General features: G+C 33.0%; 1 protein-coding gene across 3 annotated transcripts in view; it reads left to right on the plus strand.

Annotated features, from left to right (window-relative positions):
• Window positions 1-19540, plus strand: part of UBXN4 (UBX domain protein 4) — a 40218-nt gene extending 20678 nt beyond the window's left edge. For all 3 annotated transcript variants that reach the window (XM_003763821.4, XM_031960017.1, XM_031960018.1), the window contains exons 7-13: window positions 5139-5193; window positions 5973-6137; window positions 9185-9312; window positions 9681-9783; window positions 13356-13487; window positions 15773-15975; window positions 18871-19540. In XM_003763821.4, the coding sequence (XP_003763869.1) occupies window positions 5139-5193; window positions 5973-6137; window positions 9185-9312; window positions 9681-9783; window positions 13356-13487; window positions 15773-15975; window positions 18871-19009 (925 nt within the window). In that variant the 3' untranslated portion in view covers window positions 19010-19540. The remainder of the gene's footprint in view (window positions 1-5138; window positions 5194-5972; window positions 6138-9184; window positions 9313-9680; window positions 9784-13355; window positions 13488-15772; window positions 15976-18870) is intronic.
• Window positions 19541-21582: the final 2042 nt, after the last annotated feature.

Raw genomic sequence — 21582 nt, forward strand, 5'->3', positions numbered from 1 at the left:
AAAGGAATGTCAACTCCATTTCTGAGTATTCTACAACCCAAAGTAATTAAAAAAAAAACTATTCTAAGACATACTAAAAATTTTTTGGTTTTAAAGTGGCATTATAAAGCAGAGAAAGCTTATTAGAGCGCCTAAAAAGAGAAACTTCTTCAGCTTTTAATAAAAATTGGTCCCTGTTCCTGAATCAGAATTTTAATATTAACCTCTATAATCTGTTAAAGTTAAAAGTAGAAAGATATTCATTTTTAATCCCATCAATTTGAAACCTTAAGTTTTCATCATGATACTTTTTTGTTTTAGAATACCCACTTCTCAAATTATGTTTCAAAAGTTTATTTACAGGTTGATTGTTTGGAACTCAGTGTTGGGTTTTTTTTGCTATTTTTCACATCTTACACAAATCTTACAAACAGTAATTTCTAAGACCAGTCTGAAAAATGTTCTTTAGTTCATCTTGTATGTGAAGTATAGAATGAATAAATTCTACTTTGAGATTACAGGAAAACACCTCCTGCTGCTGTGTGTCTCCCCCCACCCCCAATTTTTTTTTTTTAACCTATATCCCTGTTAGTGAAATTGCTAACTATTCACTTGCTGGAGGATAAGATGTCTCTTAGCTCCAGGCTATTGCTGATGGATATTGAAATGTGGGGCAAGAGTTTCAGCATAGTTGCATATTTGGCATATAACAAGGTCTGAAGAATTTCAGGTTTGGGGAGCTAGTAGCTAAGAGTAAGTAGTGAGAAGTGGGGACTGAATCTTGTTACTTTTAGAAACCCCTAAGGAAATATTTCTGTTTCTAGATTGGGGTGCTAATTTCTATTTGAAAGCTAAATATGTTATTCTTTTTAAGTACTCTAAGCCTCTTTGCTTTATAGCCCCCCTTAGTAAAAACAAATATGACTTAGAATAGTTTGTTTATTTTGATTGTAGAATGCTTAGAAATGAACTTGAAACACTTTTTTGTGGTTCTTACTCTTCCTTTTATTTCATAGATCTTGAGTCTATCCTGCTTCCCTTTCTGATAACACCATGTGTTGCTTCTAACCAGGATTTCAACTCTGGAGCTTGCTTTCTTTGGTTTTGTCTTGTTCCTGAAGAAAATATACTGTTCTTTTAAGTTCTCCCTTTCTTTCAGGACTTTTTACTTTTAGTAACAATGGAGAAATGTATGGGAGAAAAAGGCCTCTTCTCACCTTTCCCACACCTCAAAAAAAAAAACAAAACAAAACCAGTAGAGACTTGTTATTTATTCATTTTTAGATACCTTTGAAGGATTCAATAAAATGCTACCAGGATCAAGATCTTTAGCTTGGAAGAAGGCTTTGGAAAGAGAAAGAAAGTTCTTTTGGCCATTAAATAATCAGAATAAATGGATATTCCTAGGTGTCTTTTCAAATGTAGGAAAATTATTTAAGTCAAGGATTACCTGTATGTATCTTAGGAGTGTCAGATGGAAATATAGTTAAGAATTTAGGACAGGGTGGGTCGGTAATTGTTGAAATTCTTTTCCTTAAATTAAAAAAAAAAATCCTGGATATTTTGAGAAGAGGGTGTGCTGAGGTTTGGGGGCATATGTTGTTAAGGCTATGAGAAAAATTCAAAGATATGTGGGTTGGGTTTGTATGTGAGAGAATAGATTATTCCCTAAAATTGTTGTCAAAATCTTTAAATTCAATAATTTCTTATCGAGGAGGGATTTTTCCATGATCAAGTTTGTTTAATATAAGGCAGATGATCATATATTTAACATGTTATAAGATCCTCAAATTTTTACTGAAATGTATTTAATCAGATCATCTTTCACTATAATAGTCAGGTTTTCACTAATTAACTAATCTGTAGGTGAGTTGTGTACATGTACATAGCTACTAGTCCACATATGAATAAGAATTTGACTAGGGAAAGTATCTTTGGAAATAAAATACTATGAGAGGTACAGGAGATTGTTTGTGGTAGAAAGTCACCTCTTATATGTCTGTGAAATTTCCCATGTATCTAATGATATTTTAGAAGAAATAAATGTAGAAATAATAACTTGAAAATTCAGTTAATACTGCTTTTAGGTGACGTTTAATATTTAACAATTATTTCTCTGCTTAGATTATCTTTTTGAAAAGAGTCAGGCAGTTGGTGTGGAATAAGAATCATTTTGCTGTTTTAGTGGTTGATAATTTTGCTTTGAACAATCCACATTTGTGATCTTATTTATTTGATGTTTTGGGGGAATTTGTTAATTTATATGAATGCTAAACTCTTATGTGCTTATTGTGGGTTGCAGATGGAATGAATCTTGAGAAGCTTAGTTATTTAAATAGCAAAACCCTGTCATAATTCAGGAAAAAACAATCCCACACATGTAGAGTTCGTAGAATTCCTGGAAACATAGCTTGGAACTTGATACTCAACCCCCCTTTTTGGGTGCTTTCCAAAAATGTTCTTTATTGACCAGTTTTAAAGAAGTTTTAATCAGAAAGGTGTACATGCCATATAAATGAATGGGAGCTAAAATAACTCCCTAGAATCCAGTTTTTGTTTTTTTGGTTTTTTTTTGCTGGCAGTTAATGTTCTTATATGGACATTAACTAGTATGGACATGGAGCTTTAATATTGTTAAGTTTAAAAAAAGAGCATAAATTTTGAGTTCCAGATTCCCTTCCTCCTTTTTCCCCCCCTCCTCCTTGAGAAGGCAAACATATAGATTCTACATGTGAAGTTACACAAAACATGTCATGTTGCAACATGTTTGCAACATTTTCCATGTTGCAAAACAGAACATGGACCAAAAATTTAAAAAGCCCAATAGGAAAAATAAAATAAAATTTCCATCAATCTGCATTCAGAGTCCATTGGTTCTTTCTCTGGAAGGTAGATAGCATTTGCCATCAAAAGGCCTTCAGAATTGTCTTGGATTATTTCATTGCTGAGAATAGCTAAGCCTTTCAAAATTATTCAGTATTGCTATTACTGTATATAAAGATCTCTTGACTCTGCTTGGTTCACTTTATATTAATTTATTTTCACAGGTCTTTTTGAAACCATTCTGCTCAACTATTTCTTATATGGGGAGTGTGGAGGTAGGGTGGGGTGAGGGAGGTACAATAGTATTCTTTCACATTCATATGCTACAGTTTGTTCAGACATTCCCTAATTGGTGGGCATTCCTTCAATTTCCAGTTCAATACCACCACTAAAAAAGCTGCTATCAATATTTTTTTATTTTACTTTGTTGTATAGTGTTGTATAGTTTCCTTTTTCTTTTTTTGATCTCTTTGAGTTATAAACTTAGTAATGGTATTGCATGGTCAAAAGATAGGCAGTTTATAACACTTTGGCCATAGTCCCAAAATTGCTCTCTAGAATGGTTGGATTAATTCACACTTCTACTAACAGTACATTAGTGTCATAGTTTTCCCACACACCATCTGACTTTTATCTTTTTCTGTGAGGTGGTACACCTCAGTTGTTGTAATTTGCATTTCTCTAATAGTGATTTAGACAACTTTTTCATCATGACTATAGATAACATTTATGATTTTTTCTGAAACTGCATGTTGACATCATTTGACCATTTATCACTTGGAGATTGACTTTATAAACTATATTATATATTATAAATTAGACTTTGTTTTCTATATATTTGAAAAATGAGGCCTTTATTAGAAACATTAGCTATAAATATTATTTTCCAGATTTCTGCTTTCCTTCTAATCTTAACTGCATTGATTTTATTTGTGCAAAACCTTTAATTGAGTGTAACTACAAAATTTATCTCTTTTAACATCGTGTAATGTTTTCTATTTTGTTTGGTCATAAATTCTTCCTTTATCCATATCTCTTGACAGGTAAACTATTCCACATGCTTCCCTAATTTGCTTGTGGTATCACTCGTTTTTTCTAAATCGATGAGCCCATTTTTATCTTACCAACAGTGTTGGTCTATACCTACTTTCTGTCCAATTGTATTCCAGTTTTCCTAGCAGTTTTGTCAAATAGTGAGGTCTTTTTCCAAAAATTTGGATCTTTGTTTATCAAAGGTTATTGTGCATCTTATGTATTCTACTGGTTCTACACTGTTTCTTGGCAAGTACTGGATTGTTTTGATAATTACTGCTTTGTAATACAGTTTGAAATTGGGTACTGTTGTCTATTTTTCTTTATATTTTTTCCTTTGATGTCCTTGATATTCTTGGCCTTTTGTTCTTCCAGATGAAATTTCTTATTCTATAGTTCTATAAAATAATTTTTTGGTCGTTTGATCAGCATGGTACTGAGTAAGTAAATTAATTTAGTTAGAATTGTACTTGTTATTATATTGGCTTAGCCTATTCTGAATAATTAATATTTCTCCAGTTAATTTAGATCAAACTTTTATTTGTGTCAAAAGTGTTTTTAATTGTTTTCATTTAATTATATGGAACTTCTGGGTTTCTCTTGGCAGGTAACCTCTCAAGTATTTCATATTGTCTGCAGTTAATTTTTTTAATAACTTTTATTTTTTCAAATACATGTAAAGATAATTTTCAACATTAATTTTTGCAAGACTTTGTGTTCCAAATTTTTCTCCCTTCTTTTCTTTTAACTTCTCTCTCCCCAAGACAGCAAGCAATCTGACATAGGTTAAATATGTACTGCAGTTATTTTAAATAGAATTTCTCTATCTTTTCCTGCTGGATTTTATTGATAATATATAGAAATATTGATAACTTATGTGGTTTTATTTTATATCCTGCAACTTTGTGTAGCCTTGCTTTTTTTCATGAGGTATTCTTGAGTTGCTTAGTTTCATTTGGGGGAAATATGTAAATGTAATTTATTCAGATAGGCACATATGAGTTATTTATTTGAAAATGTCATCATATACTAGCATTTTGGAATAATCATTTACTAGGTTTGTCATTTAGTGGAAATTGGAAATAAACAAGAGATGTTGAAATTACAGTTGAAGACATGAATAATGGATTGGGTCACTGAATTCTTTGGAAGCCAAACACAGATGTTGTCTAGTTGGGGTTGTTATTTTTTTGAACTAAGAGGGACTAATGTTAATCTACTTTTTGTCATTTTCTTAACTGAATTAAGTTTATTTTATGTCAAACCATGACTCAAGTCAGTTAACCTGCTTTTCTTAAATGTAGACTAACAAAAAAACTTGAAGAAAGACGAGAAGAGAAAAGGAAAGAGGAAGAACAGGTAAAATGTTCACAAACTCATGGCTATCCAATTTTGTAGCTCATTATGCTTGTCTTTAAGAGGAATACTTTTATGAATTCTTTTTAATTTGTGACTAAATTCAGAATAACTTGATGATAGAATTTCTTGGATTTAGATGATTTCTCAGGTACTACCTTCACATTCTAAATCTCATGTACCATCAATAGTCTACAGCAGATCTCCTTTTTCATTTGGAATATTTTTTTTTTTGCATAAATTAGAGTAGATTCTTGTGGCTTTTCCCTTTGCTTCCAAAATTAAATTTTGCTTTCTCATTGAAAATAAAAAAGGACAAGGAGGGTTGTATGCTAAAAGTGGATAGTCTTTGGAAATACATATCATCCCTCTTCCTGGTTTGTTTTTGTTTTTGGGGGAGTTTTTTTTTTTTTTTTTTTTTTTTTAAGCTTTGTCCCAATTTGTTTTCATCAAGCATTTGATCAAAAAAGTCACATACCCAATAATAAGCAAATTCTCGGTTGCTCCTTTACACCTTCCTCCCTACCCCTTGCCCCTGATTGTTTGTCTAGAAACTGAAGAGACCTATAAGCAAGACATGCTATCAAATAAAACTGTCATAATCACAATACAGTGATTAATAAAAATTTGTAAATAATTGGGATTTGAATGTAATTCACTATAAAAAATATGATATGTAGAAATGATATTCTGTTTACAATCCATATATAATCTATAATTTTTGAAAGAGATTTTTAAAATTTCATTTTTGACTTGTATAGCTTACTTTCTTTTCAATCCAGAAAGAGATTAAGAAGGAAATCGATAGAAGGAAAACTGGTAAAGAAATGTTGGACTATAAAAGAAAACAGGAAGAAGAGTTGACAAAAAGAATGTTAGAGGAGAGGAACAGGGAGAAAGCAGAAGATAAAGCAGCTAGGGAGCGGATAAAGCAGCAGATTGCTTTGGTAAGTTTTGCTCTTTTTAAGAAATTTTTGTATATAGATTTTTAAACCCTTCAGTAGACAGCAAAAAAAAAGGAAACAACATGGGATAGTGGAAAGAGCACTATATCTGGACTTAAAAAAAACCTGAATTAGAATTCTATCTTTGACATTTAGTATGTGGCCATGGGAAAGTTATTTAAGTGCTCTCGGTCTTATTTTCTATATTTGTAAAAAAGCAGCAAATTGCTTTGGTAAGTTTTATTCTTTTAAAGAAATTTTTGTATATAGATTTATAAACCCTCCAATAGACTGCAAAAATGGAAACAACGTGGGATAGTGGAAAGAGCACCATATCTGGACTTAAAAGAAACCTGAATTAGAATTCTATCTTTGACACTTAGTATGTGGTGGCCATGGGAAAGTTATTTAAACTCTCTCAGTCTCATCTTCTTTATCTGTAAAATGGGAATAATAAACTATCAATTTCTTCCTCCTTGACTTTTATCCCTCATTTGATGCTATTACATCCTGTCAAACCCATTCCTCCCTCTCTGGGTTTCAGTAACACTACTTTCTCTAGGCTCTCTTACCTGTCTTATTGTTTCTTCTTAGTCTTTGCTGTATCATAATCATCATCTCCAACATTCCTCTAAGGCTTCATCATGGCATTTCTTTTCTGCACTCAGGACAACTACATCTGCTCACATGGTGTTTAATTATATATCATATGTAATGATACTTAGTTTATTTGTAAATAAAATTTATATTTTCAACTCTAGTTTCTTGAGCTTCAATCCTACATTACTCCCTATTCAATGGACATTTCAAACTAAATGTCCCATAAATAACTCAAACTCGCATGTCTAAAACTGAAGTCATTAAATATTTCCCCTTCCCTACTTCTTTTCTGAACTATACAGTTTCTCTCTGGACTGGCACTTTTTTACTCATCTGAGATTTACAATGATGGCATTATCCATGCTGCATTCATCTCATATTTCTATTTGTTTGGCAGATTTTGTCTTTTCTACCTCCACGATTTTTTTTGCATTACTGATTTTCCTGAAGCGCACAAATCTGACCATGCTACTTCTTTATTCAGCCCTGTTAACTCTAGGATTAAATATAAACTCCACTACTTCATATTTGAATGTTTTACAACCTGGTACCAAGCTAACTTTTTCTTTCTTTTTTTTTTTTTAATAGCTTTTTATTGACAGAACATACACATGGGTAATTTAACATTGACCTTTGCAAATACTTCTGTTCCAACTTTTCTCTTCTCTCCCTCCACCCCCTCCCCTGGATGGCAGACAGTCTCATACATGTTAAACATGTTAAAGTATATTTTAAATACAATATAAGTGTACAGATCCATACAGTTCTCTTGTTGCACAAGAAAAATCGGATTCAGAAGGTAAAAATGTAACTTGGGATGAAACACAAAAATGCAAGTAGTCCACATTCATTTCCCAGTGTTCTTTCTCTGGGAATAGTTGATTCTGTTCATCATTGATCAATTGGAACTGAATTGGATCTTCTCTTTGTTGAAGACATCCACTTCCATCAGAATATATCCTCATATAGTATTGTTGTTGAAGTGTACAATGATCTCCTAATCCTGCTTATTATATATTTCACTTAGCATCAGTTCATGTAAGTCTTCCCAAGCCTCTCTCTATTCATCTTGCTGGTCATTTCTTACAGCACAGTAATATTCCATAACATTCATATACCACAATTTACCCAATCATTCTCCAATTGCTAGGCATCCATTCAATTTCCAGTTTCTGGCCACTACAAAGAGGGCTGCCACAAACATTCGTGCACATACAGATCCCTTTCCCTTCTTTATGATCTCTTTGGGATATAAGCCCAGTAGAAACACTGCTGGATCAAAGGGTATGCACAGTTTGATAATTTTTTGAGCATAGTTCCAAATTGTTCTCCAGAATGGTTGGATTCGTTCATAACTCCACCAACAATGCATTAGTGTCCCAGTTTTTCCACATCCCCTCCAACATTAATCATTATCTTTTCCTGTCATCTTGGCCAATCTGAAAGGTGTGTAGTGGTATCTCAGAATTGTCCGAGCTAATTTTCTAATATCACTTCATATTACTTCCCTTCAAACATATTGCAGTCTAGTCACACCAGGCCTTTTTTCCTCATTGATGTTATATCATATGTGTCCTATCTGTATGCCAATGTATTGGCTACCAATTATTCCCTAAGCCTGGAGAGAATTCCTTTCTCACTTGAATTATCTAGATTCCTTCAAAGCTTATCTAAAACACCACTACCATTATTATACTAATTATATTTATATAATTTGTGTTGTCTTCTTGACTAGTTAAGATCTTGGAAGGCAAATAATGTTTTCACTTTAGTCTTTGTGAATCTTCTGTACCTAGTTCATCTGCCTGAAAGATAATTGATCTTAATAAAATGTTTATTGATTGGTGGATTTTTTTAATTTCACATCATGCTCATCAGAGGGAATGTTTTATAAATCTTAAAGAGCTACATTAACAAGAATTATTTTGCTTTATTATTGTAAGTTAATGCCAAAAAATAAATATAAAGTAGCTCTTATAAAAGATTTTAAAATAGATTTATGAACTATAAAATCTCATTTGGCATACTTCAGATATTATCTTGTTCAGCTTATACTTTGTCTTCTCAGTGTTTTACAAATATTTGGAAAAATAGCTTTTCAAGAAGATTCTCTAGAATCAAGCTAAATATTGGTCACATAAACATTTTCTTGAAACCAGAAGAATCTTGTGGAGAAAAAGTACATCGAGTCAGCTTTGAAATAATTTCTAGCAGAGTTGAATAGAAAACTTGTTAAGTACCAAAATTGTCTACCTTCCAACTCCTTTACATGTGGTAGGTTGGAAAAATTTTAAACACTAACTTCAAAATGAGTAAGTTTCAAATCAGTACATTTGATGTTGTGAAAGGGCTTTTTTCTGTGCCTATATGTTGCTTCTGTTTTGAAACTTAATGATTGTTGATGCAAGTGTCTGGCCATGAATTATAACTGGTGTTGGATCTTTTTAAAGGATCGGGCAGAAAGGGCAGCACGTTTTGCAAAGACAAAGGAAGAAGTAGAAGCTGCCAAAGCTGCAGCTTTATTGGCCAAACAGGCTGAAATGGAAGCTAAGAAAGAGTCTTCTTCACGAGAAAGAAGGTATTTTATTACGTACTCAAAAATATTTGTGTAAAGGGGGTTGAGGAAAGGAATAGATGTGGGCTACGTTTAGCTTTGATGTAACTTGTTTTTAGCTCTGATGCCACAATGTTGTGGCTATTACTAATTGCTCAACTCTGTACTCTAGTTATGACAAACTGATTTGGCAAATGGCAGTGATATTTGTCACTAAGTAGTACTAGTACCCTTTGCAAGTGTTGCGCATATTTCTTCCTGGAAAAGACCTTTAAAATCTGTTTTGATTAAAATCTAGTACTCTTATTGTCCCTAATAATTGGCACTAAGCAAAATTGCATGAGAACATATAATTGGAGCTCTATGCTGACATCTTTGGTTATTTTTCATAGTGCTATTGCAAGAATTCAATTCCGCCTTCCAGATGGATCTTCCTTTACAAATCAGTTTCCTTCTGATGCTCCTCTAGAAGAAGCAAGACAATTTGCTGCACAGGTAAATTGGTATATAAGTTACTAAAGAACCAAAACTATAGGTCTCTATTAAAAGAGAAGAATTCCAAGCTTGGAAATTATTAGTAATGTAGGAAGTTCTACCAGAGGGCAGTGCAAAAGACCCTCAATAATGGTTGACTGTGAGCACATGTTTCTGAGAAAAGTTACATAATTGTATTTAGAGTCTGGCTGTGCTTGCCATTTGGTTGAAAAAAGAGAGCAAAGTGTTATTAGTATTAAGCTTTTTCCTGTTTTTTGAAGGAAATTTAGTGATTTTTGCATACGTAATTTGAAGATATTTCTTCCAGTCTGTTAGGACAAATAACTTATGGAGTGAAAAAGTTGTTTCCCAAGGGGTATTCTCATGTATTTGGTTTCCAAGTGAAACTGTACTGCTAAGTATCCCCAGGAGCTTTGTCACTTCCCTGTGGTAAGCTGAGCTGCTGCTCTCTTCACATATTGGTGTTGTTTTGAGATTGCACTGGGACTAGTCATATTTTTTCATCTAGCATCAGCTTGAAATTAATTCATCTTTATTTGATCTCTTTTCTTCTGGAAATATATGCATTGATAGTCTTTCTTCAGACCTTATGTTTTAAAAAGCTATTGTAGCACTGACTAATAAATAAAATAAAAATTCAGTCATTAGATTTAAAAAAAAAGGTTTTTTCTAGCTGGCCACTTAGCATGTAGATTATTAACTCATTAATGGTTTCAAAGTATTCAGGTACTCATAAAAATGAAATGTGAATAACTACACTTTTTTAAAAAGGTTCTTCCCTTGGGATAGGTAGGTGGTACAATGGTTAGAAAACCAGCCCTGAAGTCAGGAAGATCTGAGTTCAAATCTGGTCTCAAACACTTAACACTTTCTAGGTGTGTGACCCTAGGCAAGTCACTTAACCCCAATTGCCTCAGAAAAAAGGAGGAAAACTGGTTCTTCTTATTTGTAAGATTTATGAAATCCAGATTTGTGGTGCCATAAGAGGTCAAGTCTCATTTTCTGTATATTTTTGATCAAAGGGTAGAAATCTGGAATAATTTAAATATACTTGGGTCATGATTATGAAGGGTGATGGATTGTTGTTGGTGTTTTATGATTCTGAAGGAGCTATTGGAACTTAAAGAAAAAGATGTTAAAATTTCTTTTAATTTGAAGACAGAGATAGATTTAAATTTAAAGACAATGACTGGTCTTGTTCTAAAACACTTTAATTTTTTAATTGAGAATTTAACAAACACCAAAATGAGCACTTTACAAAGTAAAATGTAAAAATAGGATTGTACTTAAAAATGTGAATTTGTGTTCTATTCTGACTACTTTTTTAAAGTATATAATTCAGCATGCTACTTTCAATTTTGTAGTCCCATTTGTTTCTTTTTTCTTTCTCATATTTTAAAAAACCTTCCAAAAATGAACCCTTCCCCCTCCCCTTTTTTTAGTATCATATTTGTCATTCCTACTCTCTCCTCCATATCCCCCCAACCTCATTAAAAGAAAAAGGGGAAAAAAAAACATTTACAACAAATTATTCAAGCAAAACAAATCCACACATTGGCTGTATCAAAAAATGTATGTATCTTAATTTTCCTTGAGTCCATCACCTCTCTGTCAGGAAATAAGTGATAGGCTTTTGTCCCTGTAGTCATTTGAAATTATAGCTTAGAATCAGGATAATTAAATCTTCCAAGTTGTCTGACTTTATAGTGTGGTTGTTATTGTATAAATTGTTCTCCTAATTCTATTCACATTACCCTTTATAATATCTTCTCACGTTTCTTTGAAACTATCTGTTATATCTTTTTTTACAGCACAGTAGTATTCCAGTGAGTTAGAATACTCCATGCTCTTCATGGCCACTTCTAGACTTTACATATATAACCATCATTCAATATCCTCTCCTCCTTTGAGATGTATTCAATTAATATTTATCACCCTATCAGAATTCTAATAGCTCTCATCTAACCCCCAAGACACATTCCTTTCTTCCCCAGTAAATGTATCACTTTGTCTCTACCTTAAGATCTGCCCTTATACTAGAGAACTTCCAATATATATATATTAACATTTTTTTGAATACCTTAACTTCCCAGTTCCTCTTGTTTACTCATTTCCCATGGCATATTCCATTTCAGCTATATACAGAGATGGTCATACTCTTCAATTGCCATGAACTCTTCTAGTTTTTTTATGTGATCATAATTTTAGCATACTTTCCCCTCTGCCTTGTAACTATTAATCCATTTCTTTGTCTTCACCTTGATCTCTAGTCCCTTTACCCTATCTTGCCTAGGCCATCACTCCTTTGTGGAATACATGCTCCTCTTCTTTTACCATCTCAATTCCTTGGTGAACTGTTAAAACCTATATTGTCCTCTATACTCAGATCCCTTGTTCACTCATTCTGTTGTTAGTCATGTCTTGTAAATCTCCAACCATAGTTTACCCCCACTACAGGTTGCCTTTGCTTATATTCACATCCTGCGGAAATGAGATGTAGAAAATGAGGAAACTGCTGCCTAGGTCCACTACAGATCTATTATATAAGCATAACTAGGTCTTCACTACAGCAAGGCGATCTTCTTAAACCTCTCTAATCAATTTGCCACAGTGGCTATGCCATACTTTTTCTTTCTTTCTCAGGTATCCCACTGGCACCCTTTTCCCTTAATTACTATTCTAGTTAAAAACCTTACCTCATACTTAACCAAAAAATTTGAGATCATTCACTCCTTTTCATCAAATTCACTACATTGTTTTCTTTCTGTACTTTCTGTATTCATCTTTTGCCTCTGTCTCACATAAAGTAGTAGAACTTCGGGCAGCTGGGTATGGTGCAGTGGATAGAGCACCAGCCCTGAAATCAAGAGGACCTGAATTCAAATCTGGCCTCAGATACTTAACACTTTCTAGCTGTGTGACTCTGGGCAAGTCACTTAACCCCAATTGCTTCAGCCCCCCCCCCCCCCCAAAAAAAAAAAAAAGAAGAAGAAGAAATAGAACTTCTTGCCAAGGCAAACCCCTCCACATATACATCCTTAAATTCCATTCTGTCCTACCACCTCCAACAAATTTTGTCCTCTCTTCATTCTTAATCTCTGACTAATCATCAATATATTATATATTGCTTGCTCTTCCCTGCTACTTCTGTAGCTCTAATTCCTGATCCAAGGTATAATATTCACAAAACAGCTAAAAAATAGTGAAAATCCTATTGAACACTTTAAAGTATAAGATTAAATTCTGTAAAGAACAGAGTAAATAACTTTTAAAAGATTTAGTGAGCTATACATTGTCATTGTTTTTTAAGTTGTGTAGTTCTTGGAGCTGTGATTTATCATTTTTTTAAACTTACACAAAAGTATTTTCCTGATTGTTGTAGAAGAGTGAATCTTCCACTAAATTTCATTGTGAATGAAGTAAAGGTTATGGATATATTTAAGAAGTTATCATTTGCATTTCTTAGGACAATTGTTTTAGGTCATTTTAAAAGAAGAGCTGAAAAGGGCAAATAGTAAATTAAATTTCATCATACCATATAACTTATATTTCTGAATTCTTTTATGTTACAGATGGTTGGTAATACTTACAGTAATTTTTCTTTGGCTACCATGTTTCCAAGGAGGGAATTTACCAAAGAAGATTACAGAAAGAAATTATCAGAGCTTGAGCTTGCACCAAGTGCTTCAGTGGTGCTTTTACCAGTATGTATATATCTGTCTAATCTACCTATCTTCACCATTTTATTCCCCTTCAGCTAGACACTGCATTTTGGCAATATATTTTTGATGCCATTTTCCATTTTTGATGCCATTCCATTTTCAGCTGTTTCTGGTAATGTAGAAATAAAGTAAATAATTGAATTCTAGATGATCAGAAACTTCAGATTTCACTCAGGGCTTGAGAACTAGCTCTTAACAATAAGAATAAATACAAAATAAATTATATGTCATAAAAGGAGCAAGAAAAAGCTTTTAGAGTAGAAGGGAAGAGGGGGATAGGAGAGAGTAAGTGAACCAATACTCTCATCACAATTGGCTCAAAGAGAAAATAACATACACACTCAATATGGGTATAAAAATCTCTCTTACCTTGCAGGAAAATAGGAAGGGAAGAGATTTTGAAAAGGGAGGAGGGAGTGGGAAGGGAAGGGTATCAGAAGAGAGGGCATATGGGAGGGAGAGAGGTGGTCAGAAGCAAAACTTTTTGAGGAGCTCAGGATGATAGAGAATAGAATAAATAGGGGAAAATACAGTTAGCAGTAATAATTGGTAAAAAATTTGAAGTAAATTTCTTTGATAGCTTTATTTCTCAAGTGCATGAGGAACTGAGTCAGATTTGTTAAAAAAAGAGAGAGCCCTTCCCCTCTTGATGTGATCAAAACATGTGAATTATGTCCAAAGAGCTATAACATTGTGCATATCCTTTTGACTTAACAATACAGAAACTCCATAATGGTACTTAAATTTCAAGTCTCATAATACTCAAAGCCAGAGAAATAACATTTTTTTTTTCCTTCTCTCTAACATACATTCAAATTTTACTACCAAAATAGCTTGAACATATATGTGGAATTTCTGGCTGCCATTGTGATGTCTAATACTTGGTGGTTTTTTTTGTTGTTGTTGTTGTTTTTAAGCCCTAGATTGACCCATAATTCTTTGCCACTACAACTTTTGATGATCAGAAAAGCTTAGAAGAAACAAAGTAGAAATGACTAGAGCAGAAAAGTAGAAGGCAAAGTGTCTAGCTTTCATATAGTGCTTACATGGTGTCAAGATCATTCACTCTATATATATATCCTATGCCATCACTAGTAATTTTGATTTATATCTTACCACTAAACTTGGATAACTTTGGAAGAGAGAGTGAGGTTGATGTCTTTGTAAAGACTGCCTCACTTAAATCCAATTCATGAGAAAGACAAGACATCACCTGTGATAAAGAATAAACAGTAATGCTTTATGGTTTGCAAAGTGCTTTATTTATACTATTTTATTTCATCCTTACAACAGCCTCTTGAAGTGTAGATACCTTTCGTATGATTGAGGAAACTGAAAGTAAAAAGCTTAGTGCCTTGTCTAAGATAACATATTTTGTATTTGAGAGCAGATTTAAATTTGGGGTTTCTTGACTTCAAGTCCAACATTTTGTCACTTGTCCCAGCTAGATACCTACATGGTTCTTTAAATCTTGAAGAAGATTTCATGATACAACATTTTAAATCTTTCTAATATAATTGAGGACTACTTATAATATATCATTACACTAGTTTTGCATCACTAAATTTTATTTGTTTTTCTTAAAGACTCCATGAAGTCTTGCCTTTCTCATTTTATAAGAAGTACTTTCTCAGTTTTTGTGCATTGTTATTATGGCTTGCCAACCTTTAGAAAATGCAGAATCTAACTATTGCTTAGCTATTTTACACCCTTTAGTAAGGGGGAATAGGGGGAGACAATTTTTGTTGCTTTATGATAAATTTAGAGAGATAGTGACAGTCTGATATGTCAAGGTGGTATTCATTAAAGCTGACTAGTTGCTAGACACTATTCTGAGCACAAAGGATGCAAAGAAAGGAACAAACATGATTCCTGTTCTTAAAGTGCTCATAAGTCTTAACTGGAGAAAAAATGAAGTGGCTCTGCGGAGTCTAGAAGGCGTGGGTTCTAACTTGCCACCTCTAATATAGTGGATATGGGACCCTGGACAAAGTAATTTACCTCTCAGGGTCCTTGGCAACTCTGTAAAACTATATATTACAAAGAAAGTGCTAGCCTGCTGTGGTAGAGTTTTATCCATACCAGTAAAATCTCAGATCTAATTTCTTTCCCTTTGGTAAACCAGAAAGATTTTATGTATATGTAGGTCCTTTTCTTACAAAGGTCATTATTTCATGACATTTCAGATGTAATCTTGTTTATAGTTCTCCATGATATACTTAAAAATGCTTTTATTTAACCAAATGTTTTTGTTTCTTAATTATTAGGCAGGAAGACCTGCTACATCTGTGGTACAGTCGTCAAGTGGAGAACTGTGGAAGTTTTTGGGAACAGTACTTTACCCATTCTTTGCTATATGGAGATTGATTAGCAACTTCTTATTTACCAGTCCTCCTCCTTCTCAGACTTCAATAAGATCAACACCTTTGGAGCACACAAACCCCACAGCATCTGGCAGCTCAGAAAACAGGTATTTAATCATCTTTTCCTCATTTTCAGGATAGTTAGGAAAATTAAATAGAAATGCTGTACTTTATAGGAAAACATCAATATGACTTTGAGTTCTTTCTTCTAAACCATTGTATTTCTACTTCTTAGAAGAAAAAGTAAGCTTTTTCTTTTAACTTTTGCTGCCTTTTTTAAAAGTATATGTCATTGATGGATTTGTATTCATTTTAAATTTCCATTTTAGCCCTCCCTTCCTCCGGATTGAACTTTCCTTTGTGGAGTGCATTACCATCTTTTCTCTTAGCCAGGTCCCCGAGATTGGAGTAATGCTTATTTTGCTTGCTCAAACCCTAAATTATCAGATAGTTTACTAAGTTATGTTTCTTTTACGTCCACAATGTCTCTTGGATCTGTCCCCTACCTTCCATTCACAAGGTCATTAACTCTAGTTCAGGCCCTTATAATAACTCATCTGAACTATTGCAATAGTCCCCTTATGGGTCTCCCTGTCTCAAGTGTATCTTTTTCACTGCATCCTCCACACAGCTGCCAAGGCAAAAGGTCAAGTCATTTGCTAGCATTTCTAAAGTACATGTCTGGGCTTGTCATTCCTTCTGCTCAACAAGCCTCTTATTCACTTTACAAATTCAAGTTTCTTCACATTACTAATTCTAGCCTACTTTTCCAGGCTTATTATTCTCCCATTATATCTTCTTAGGTCTTTCCAAACTGACTAACTTGCTGTGCAAGTTCTTTTATCTTTGTCTTTCCCTTGTCTCTGCTTCCTGGGATTCCTAGTGACCTTTAAAGTTCAGTTTCATGAGTATGTATATTACTTTTCAATTTCTCCCCTTCATCCTGTGTTCATTTTATGTATCTTTTTTATGTATTTGTATGTATATCAGTTAATTTCTCCCAATAAGATAGAAGTCTTTTGAGGGTAAGACTTTTATTCTTTTTGTCTTAGCCTGTGAGTTATTAATTCAGTGATTGATTGGAAGGAGGGATATCTCATTATTTTTTCTCTTAAGAACTTTATGGGTTTTTCATTTCCTCAGTTCAATTTTCTTATAGTGAGCTTTTCATTTACATTGTTATGGTTATTGTGTATAGCTATTCATACTAAAGTTTTATGCTGATCTTCTCCTGTTTCTCTAAATTCCTTATCTTCATCATTTTATAGCATAATGCTCATTCCATTAAATTTTTGTATCATGTTTTTTTCCCCAGCCATTTCTCACTTGATGTATACCCCACCTTGTTTTTACTTCTTTACCACCAGCAAGGGATGTTTTGGTATATAGTAGAATAGAATTCTGCTTTTGACTTATTTGGGGTATATACCCAGGAATAGAATTGATAAGTCATAGAATATGGACCGGTCACTTTTTTGCATGATTTCACATTGAAATCTAGAATATATGAACTCAGTCTCTAGTAAATTAGCATTATTTTTATTTTACAATCTTTCCAAAATTAATGATTCCTAACTTTTGTCATCTTTTCTAGTTTCTGTGATGTGAGGCAAAATTTAAACTTGTTTTATTTTTTTCTTATGTCTTCCTTTTAACATCATTGTTCCAATCCCACGTGTAATCTTTATAGGAAAAATGTTTAAGGAAATCCAACTAACATAATCTCTCTATCTGATAGCATATACTTCATTTCACAATTGCAATTCCTTGCTTATATAGGTTATCACTGATCCATACTAAAGAGGAGTGTGAGTGCTTCGTTACCAGTTTTCCAGGACCAAGATTACTCATTACAATTTCACTCATTTATGTTTCTTAGTTTTGTTATTAACTTAACATTGCGGTGGTTAGAGAACATTGTTCTCTTTGATATGCTTTCTTCATTCTGCATCATTTTTTGAAGTAATCTTATTTTTCTGAGTTAAGTGTTAGCATTTTTTTATTATTTTCTATTTCTGAAATTTGTTCTATGCAAAATATCTTCATTGTTTCATTCTCATCAATTCTATGCATATTCTTTGCCCTATGACTATAAAATGATTTCTCCAGAAACTCTTTTCTGCCCATGGGATGCTTGATTGATACTTCTTTACTTTTTGAATTTTAACTTCATTTTTTTTTCATCAGTGCAACGGGATACCATTGGCCAGGGTCATTGTCCCTTTATAGCTATGTTATAATAGAATATTAGAGCAAAAGGAGGGATTTTAAAGGTTTTCTAGACTAACCTTACTTGTACTCATGTACTTCTTTCTATACCTAATTTAATTGTCAATGTGTTACTGAAGAGTTTGAATAAGAAATATCAGTGCTCATTTCCTGACTAACTCCCCTAGGATTATTCTTTCACCCAGACACAACTTGTTTTGTGAAACATAGGGGGTAGTTAAAATGATAACGTAATCTACAGTGACACTTTGAACTTTGCTTCTTAAGTCATTTTAAAAAGTATGTAGTTTTGAAAGAAGATAAACTTTCCTTGTAATGATCAACACCTTTTTTTTTTTTTTTTTTAATTGAAGCTTTTTATTCACACAGCATATGCATGGGTAATTTTTCCAACATTAATTTTGCATATTTTTGTTGCAAATTTTCCCCTCCTTCCTTCCACCCCCTCCCCTAGCTGGCGGGTAGTCCAATACATGTTAAATATGTTGAAATACATGTTAGAAATGATCAACGCCTTTAAAAAATTCAAAGCTAGGCAGTTTGGATGCTAATTACAGAGAGTGTATTTTATTGGTGCCTATCAAGTAATCTCTTTCTAGATGTTAAAACTGAAAGCTAAGTACTAATCTATAATGGAAGATTGTGTTTGTCATTGATGTCTGATTGAAGTCTTAGAGATTCCTTTTTAGTTTTTATGTTCTTACTCAAATAATGGTTGTTATAAAAGTATCTTCCTTTTTCTCCTCTCCCCCTGTCTTTTTTTGGAATAACAGAGAAGGAGTCAGGAAAAGAGTGCTAGAAAAACGTGGAGAAGACTTCAAAAAAGAAGGAAAAATATATAGATTGAGGACTCAAGATGATGGTGAAGATGAAAACAACACTTGGAATGGAAATTCTACCCAACAAATGTAGTTTGACAAGTTACACATGGGCAATAATCATTGTTTCTCTTATGATTTAATTCAACTAAAACTCTACTGGACAATTGGGGCAGCTGTATGTTTTACTGACAGGTCTCTATAATGTCTCTCTTTATTCTTGCGTAGAGAGGGTATGGGTTGAAGTTGCCTAACTAACTCAGAAAAGTCAAGAGATAGTGTAGCTGACAAATAAGATTTTGCATATGGTAATCAGCAGCTAGCTCAAAGAATCAAAAGGATTCATAAAACCTCCATCAGCTTTCAAATTCAGTATTTCATACACTCACAATCCCAACTATGCTGAGAAGGTGGCACTTTGTAGTTTGCTCCCAAAATCTTGGGGCCCATACAACTGGTAAGCCACAGAATAATTTGACTTTGTGTCAGAAGCATTCTATTCTAGTTAGCCAATCAGATGATAACTTATGTTTAACTTTTCTCTATCGCTCTGCAACTGCAAGCCAAATCTTGTAGTTTTTAATCTGTTATTCAAATGCTAAATAAAAATCTTTTCCAAAAAAAACTGATTGTTAGTATTTCTATATAAAAGTTTTTAGACATCAGGACTTTTTGAGTTTATACGACCTCCCTGTTTCTTATCTACCAGTCTTAGTAAAGTGGAAAGACTTCTTTTCTTTAAATATCTCCAGAGGAAGAGATTCATCAATAGCCATGGATAACATCCTTTGTTATAAATTCTTTTGTCTGCCATTTGTTACAGACTTTTAAATTCTATCCTCTGCACATACACAACCTTTTTTTTAAAAAGTTTTTTTTTTTTTTTCTCTTAGTTTTCTATATAATTCATTAAAAAATGACTTTGGCAGAATACGGCCCATGGAGTAATGTTTGGGTCAAAATGTCCTGTGAACCTTAGAGCTGGATAAGATAGGTAGCAATGTTTAGAGAATCTAACTCCATACATTATACAATTTAATTATTTTTCTTTTCTTTTCTTTTCTTTTTCAGGTTAAATTATATTTTTGTCACTTATATGTTGCTCTAAATTATTAAGATACCTTATCTGTTTTTAACCTTAGAAACACTTTCTTGAAGTTTTTCATTTTTTGATAGAGAATTTTCTTGTGCTTTCCATTAAATAAATTAGTTGTCATAGAACACAGCATTATTTTCCTTTCCTTCAGTAGAATAAAGAAATGGTTTCTATTGTAACCCCCTTCAGTAACATAGATATCTGGGAAGGTTGAGGGCACATATGGAAATATCAACAACTGCCATTGTGGAGTTAAATTTCTCTCTCCTGCTTTAGACCTGGGAAGGGCTCCCATTAGCTCAAACCAATACTTGGGGATATATCTCTTAAATGTTTCCTTTAGCCAAATTTAGTAAGCAAGTCTGATAACTTATATAAAAGAGTGTGGAAGATAGGGCCAGTTATATGGTTGCATATTTATTAGCTGAGACAAATGGTAACTTTGCTTTCTGAGGCTCTTCCAGCTCTGAATCTGTAATATTAACAAACATTTCTAGCAGTTTTTATTGTACATGTTTTCATGTAATTTATTTCCTTGATTTCTAGCCAATTATAAGGAGTAAAATAATTGAGAAACAAATTATTGAATATCTTGTCTTTCCTATTGGGTATTAATCAAATTATTTACACAGGGTAGTGAGTCTCTTGGTGCTCCTATTTTCTATTTTCCTTAATCATACACGGTCAGTCAGTGAAAAATACCAAACTATTGGCTAAATTGTAGCAGAGAGCCTCTGTTGGCTTCATCTATCAAACTTGGCAATTATCAGATGTGAAGGGAAAATTGTTTCTTTTGTGGTAATATCAGTAATCTGAAATTGTGAGAACTATCCTATCACTTTAAATTATTTATGATGCAAAAGGAATACACATTAAAAGAATGACATTGAAAATTCAAATAATCAAATCCTTTAGGAATCATTTCAAATTTCTGAATGTATTTCAGATATATTAATTTTTTTTTAGTAGTCAGAGGCTACACTGACATAAATATAGGTCCTCTATCAGAGTCAGGGAGCCCTACATTTAATCTTAGATACATCATGTGATCTTGGACAAGTCTCCTTCCTCTTCCCCCAAAACAACAATAACAAAAACTTCTTTAAGGCTATAAGTTGCACAACAACTTGTGCTGAATTGCATTGTGAAAGAAATTTGTTCACCAGAGATTAAGACTAATGAAGCTGTAGATTACTCAAGTAATAATTTGCTTTAAAAGCAAGTAGATTTAGTCTAAGATTACAGATAAGCAGTAAAGAAAAACAACAATGAAGCCTTTTGCGCATTAGCTGTGGAAGAGAATATAATTCTAGTCAGAAATGTCTAAAACATTCAGAAAAATAAAATTGTGGAATTTGAAATTTGAATTTGAAAAAAAATTATTGAAATAAATCCTTTATCCTATCAACCTCTCTCTGATACAAAAGAATATATATGAAATATAAGATATTTAAGTAATTTTCTCCTCAAATACATGTTTCAGAAACAATGAATTAAGACCAAGTGGAGATTCAGAAGCAAATTGTTCTGTACAGATTGTTATTTGGTCTGTAAATGTAAAAGACGTGAAA

The sequence above is a fragment of the Sarcophilus harrisii genome, chromosome 3 (genome assembly GCF_902635505.1).
Source record: "Sarcophilus harrisii chromosome 3, mSarHar1.11, whole genome shotgun sequence".
Lineage (NCBI taxonomy): Eukaryota > Metazoa > Chordata > Mammalia > Dasyuromorphia > Dasyuridae > Sarcophilus > Sarcophilus harrisii.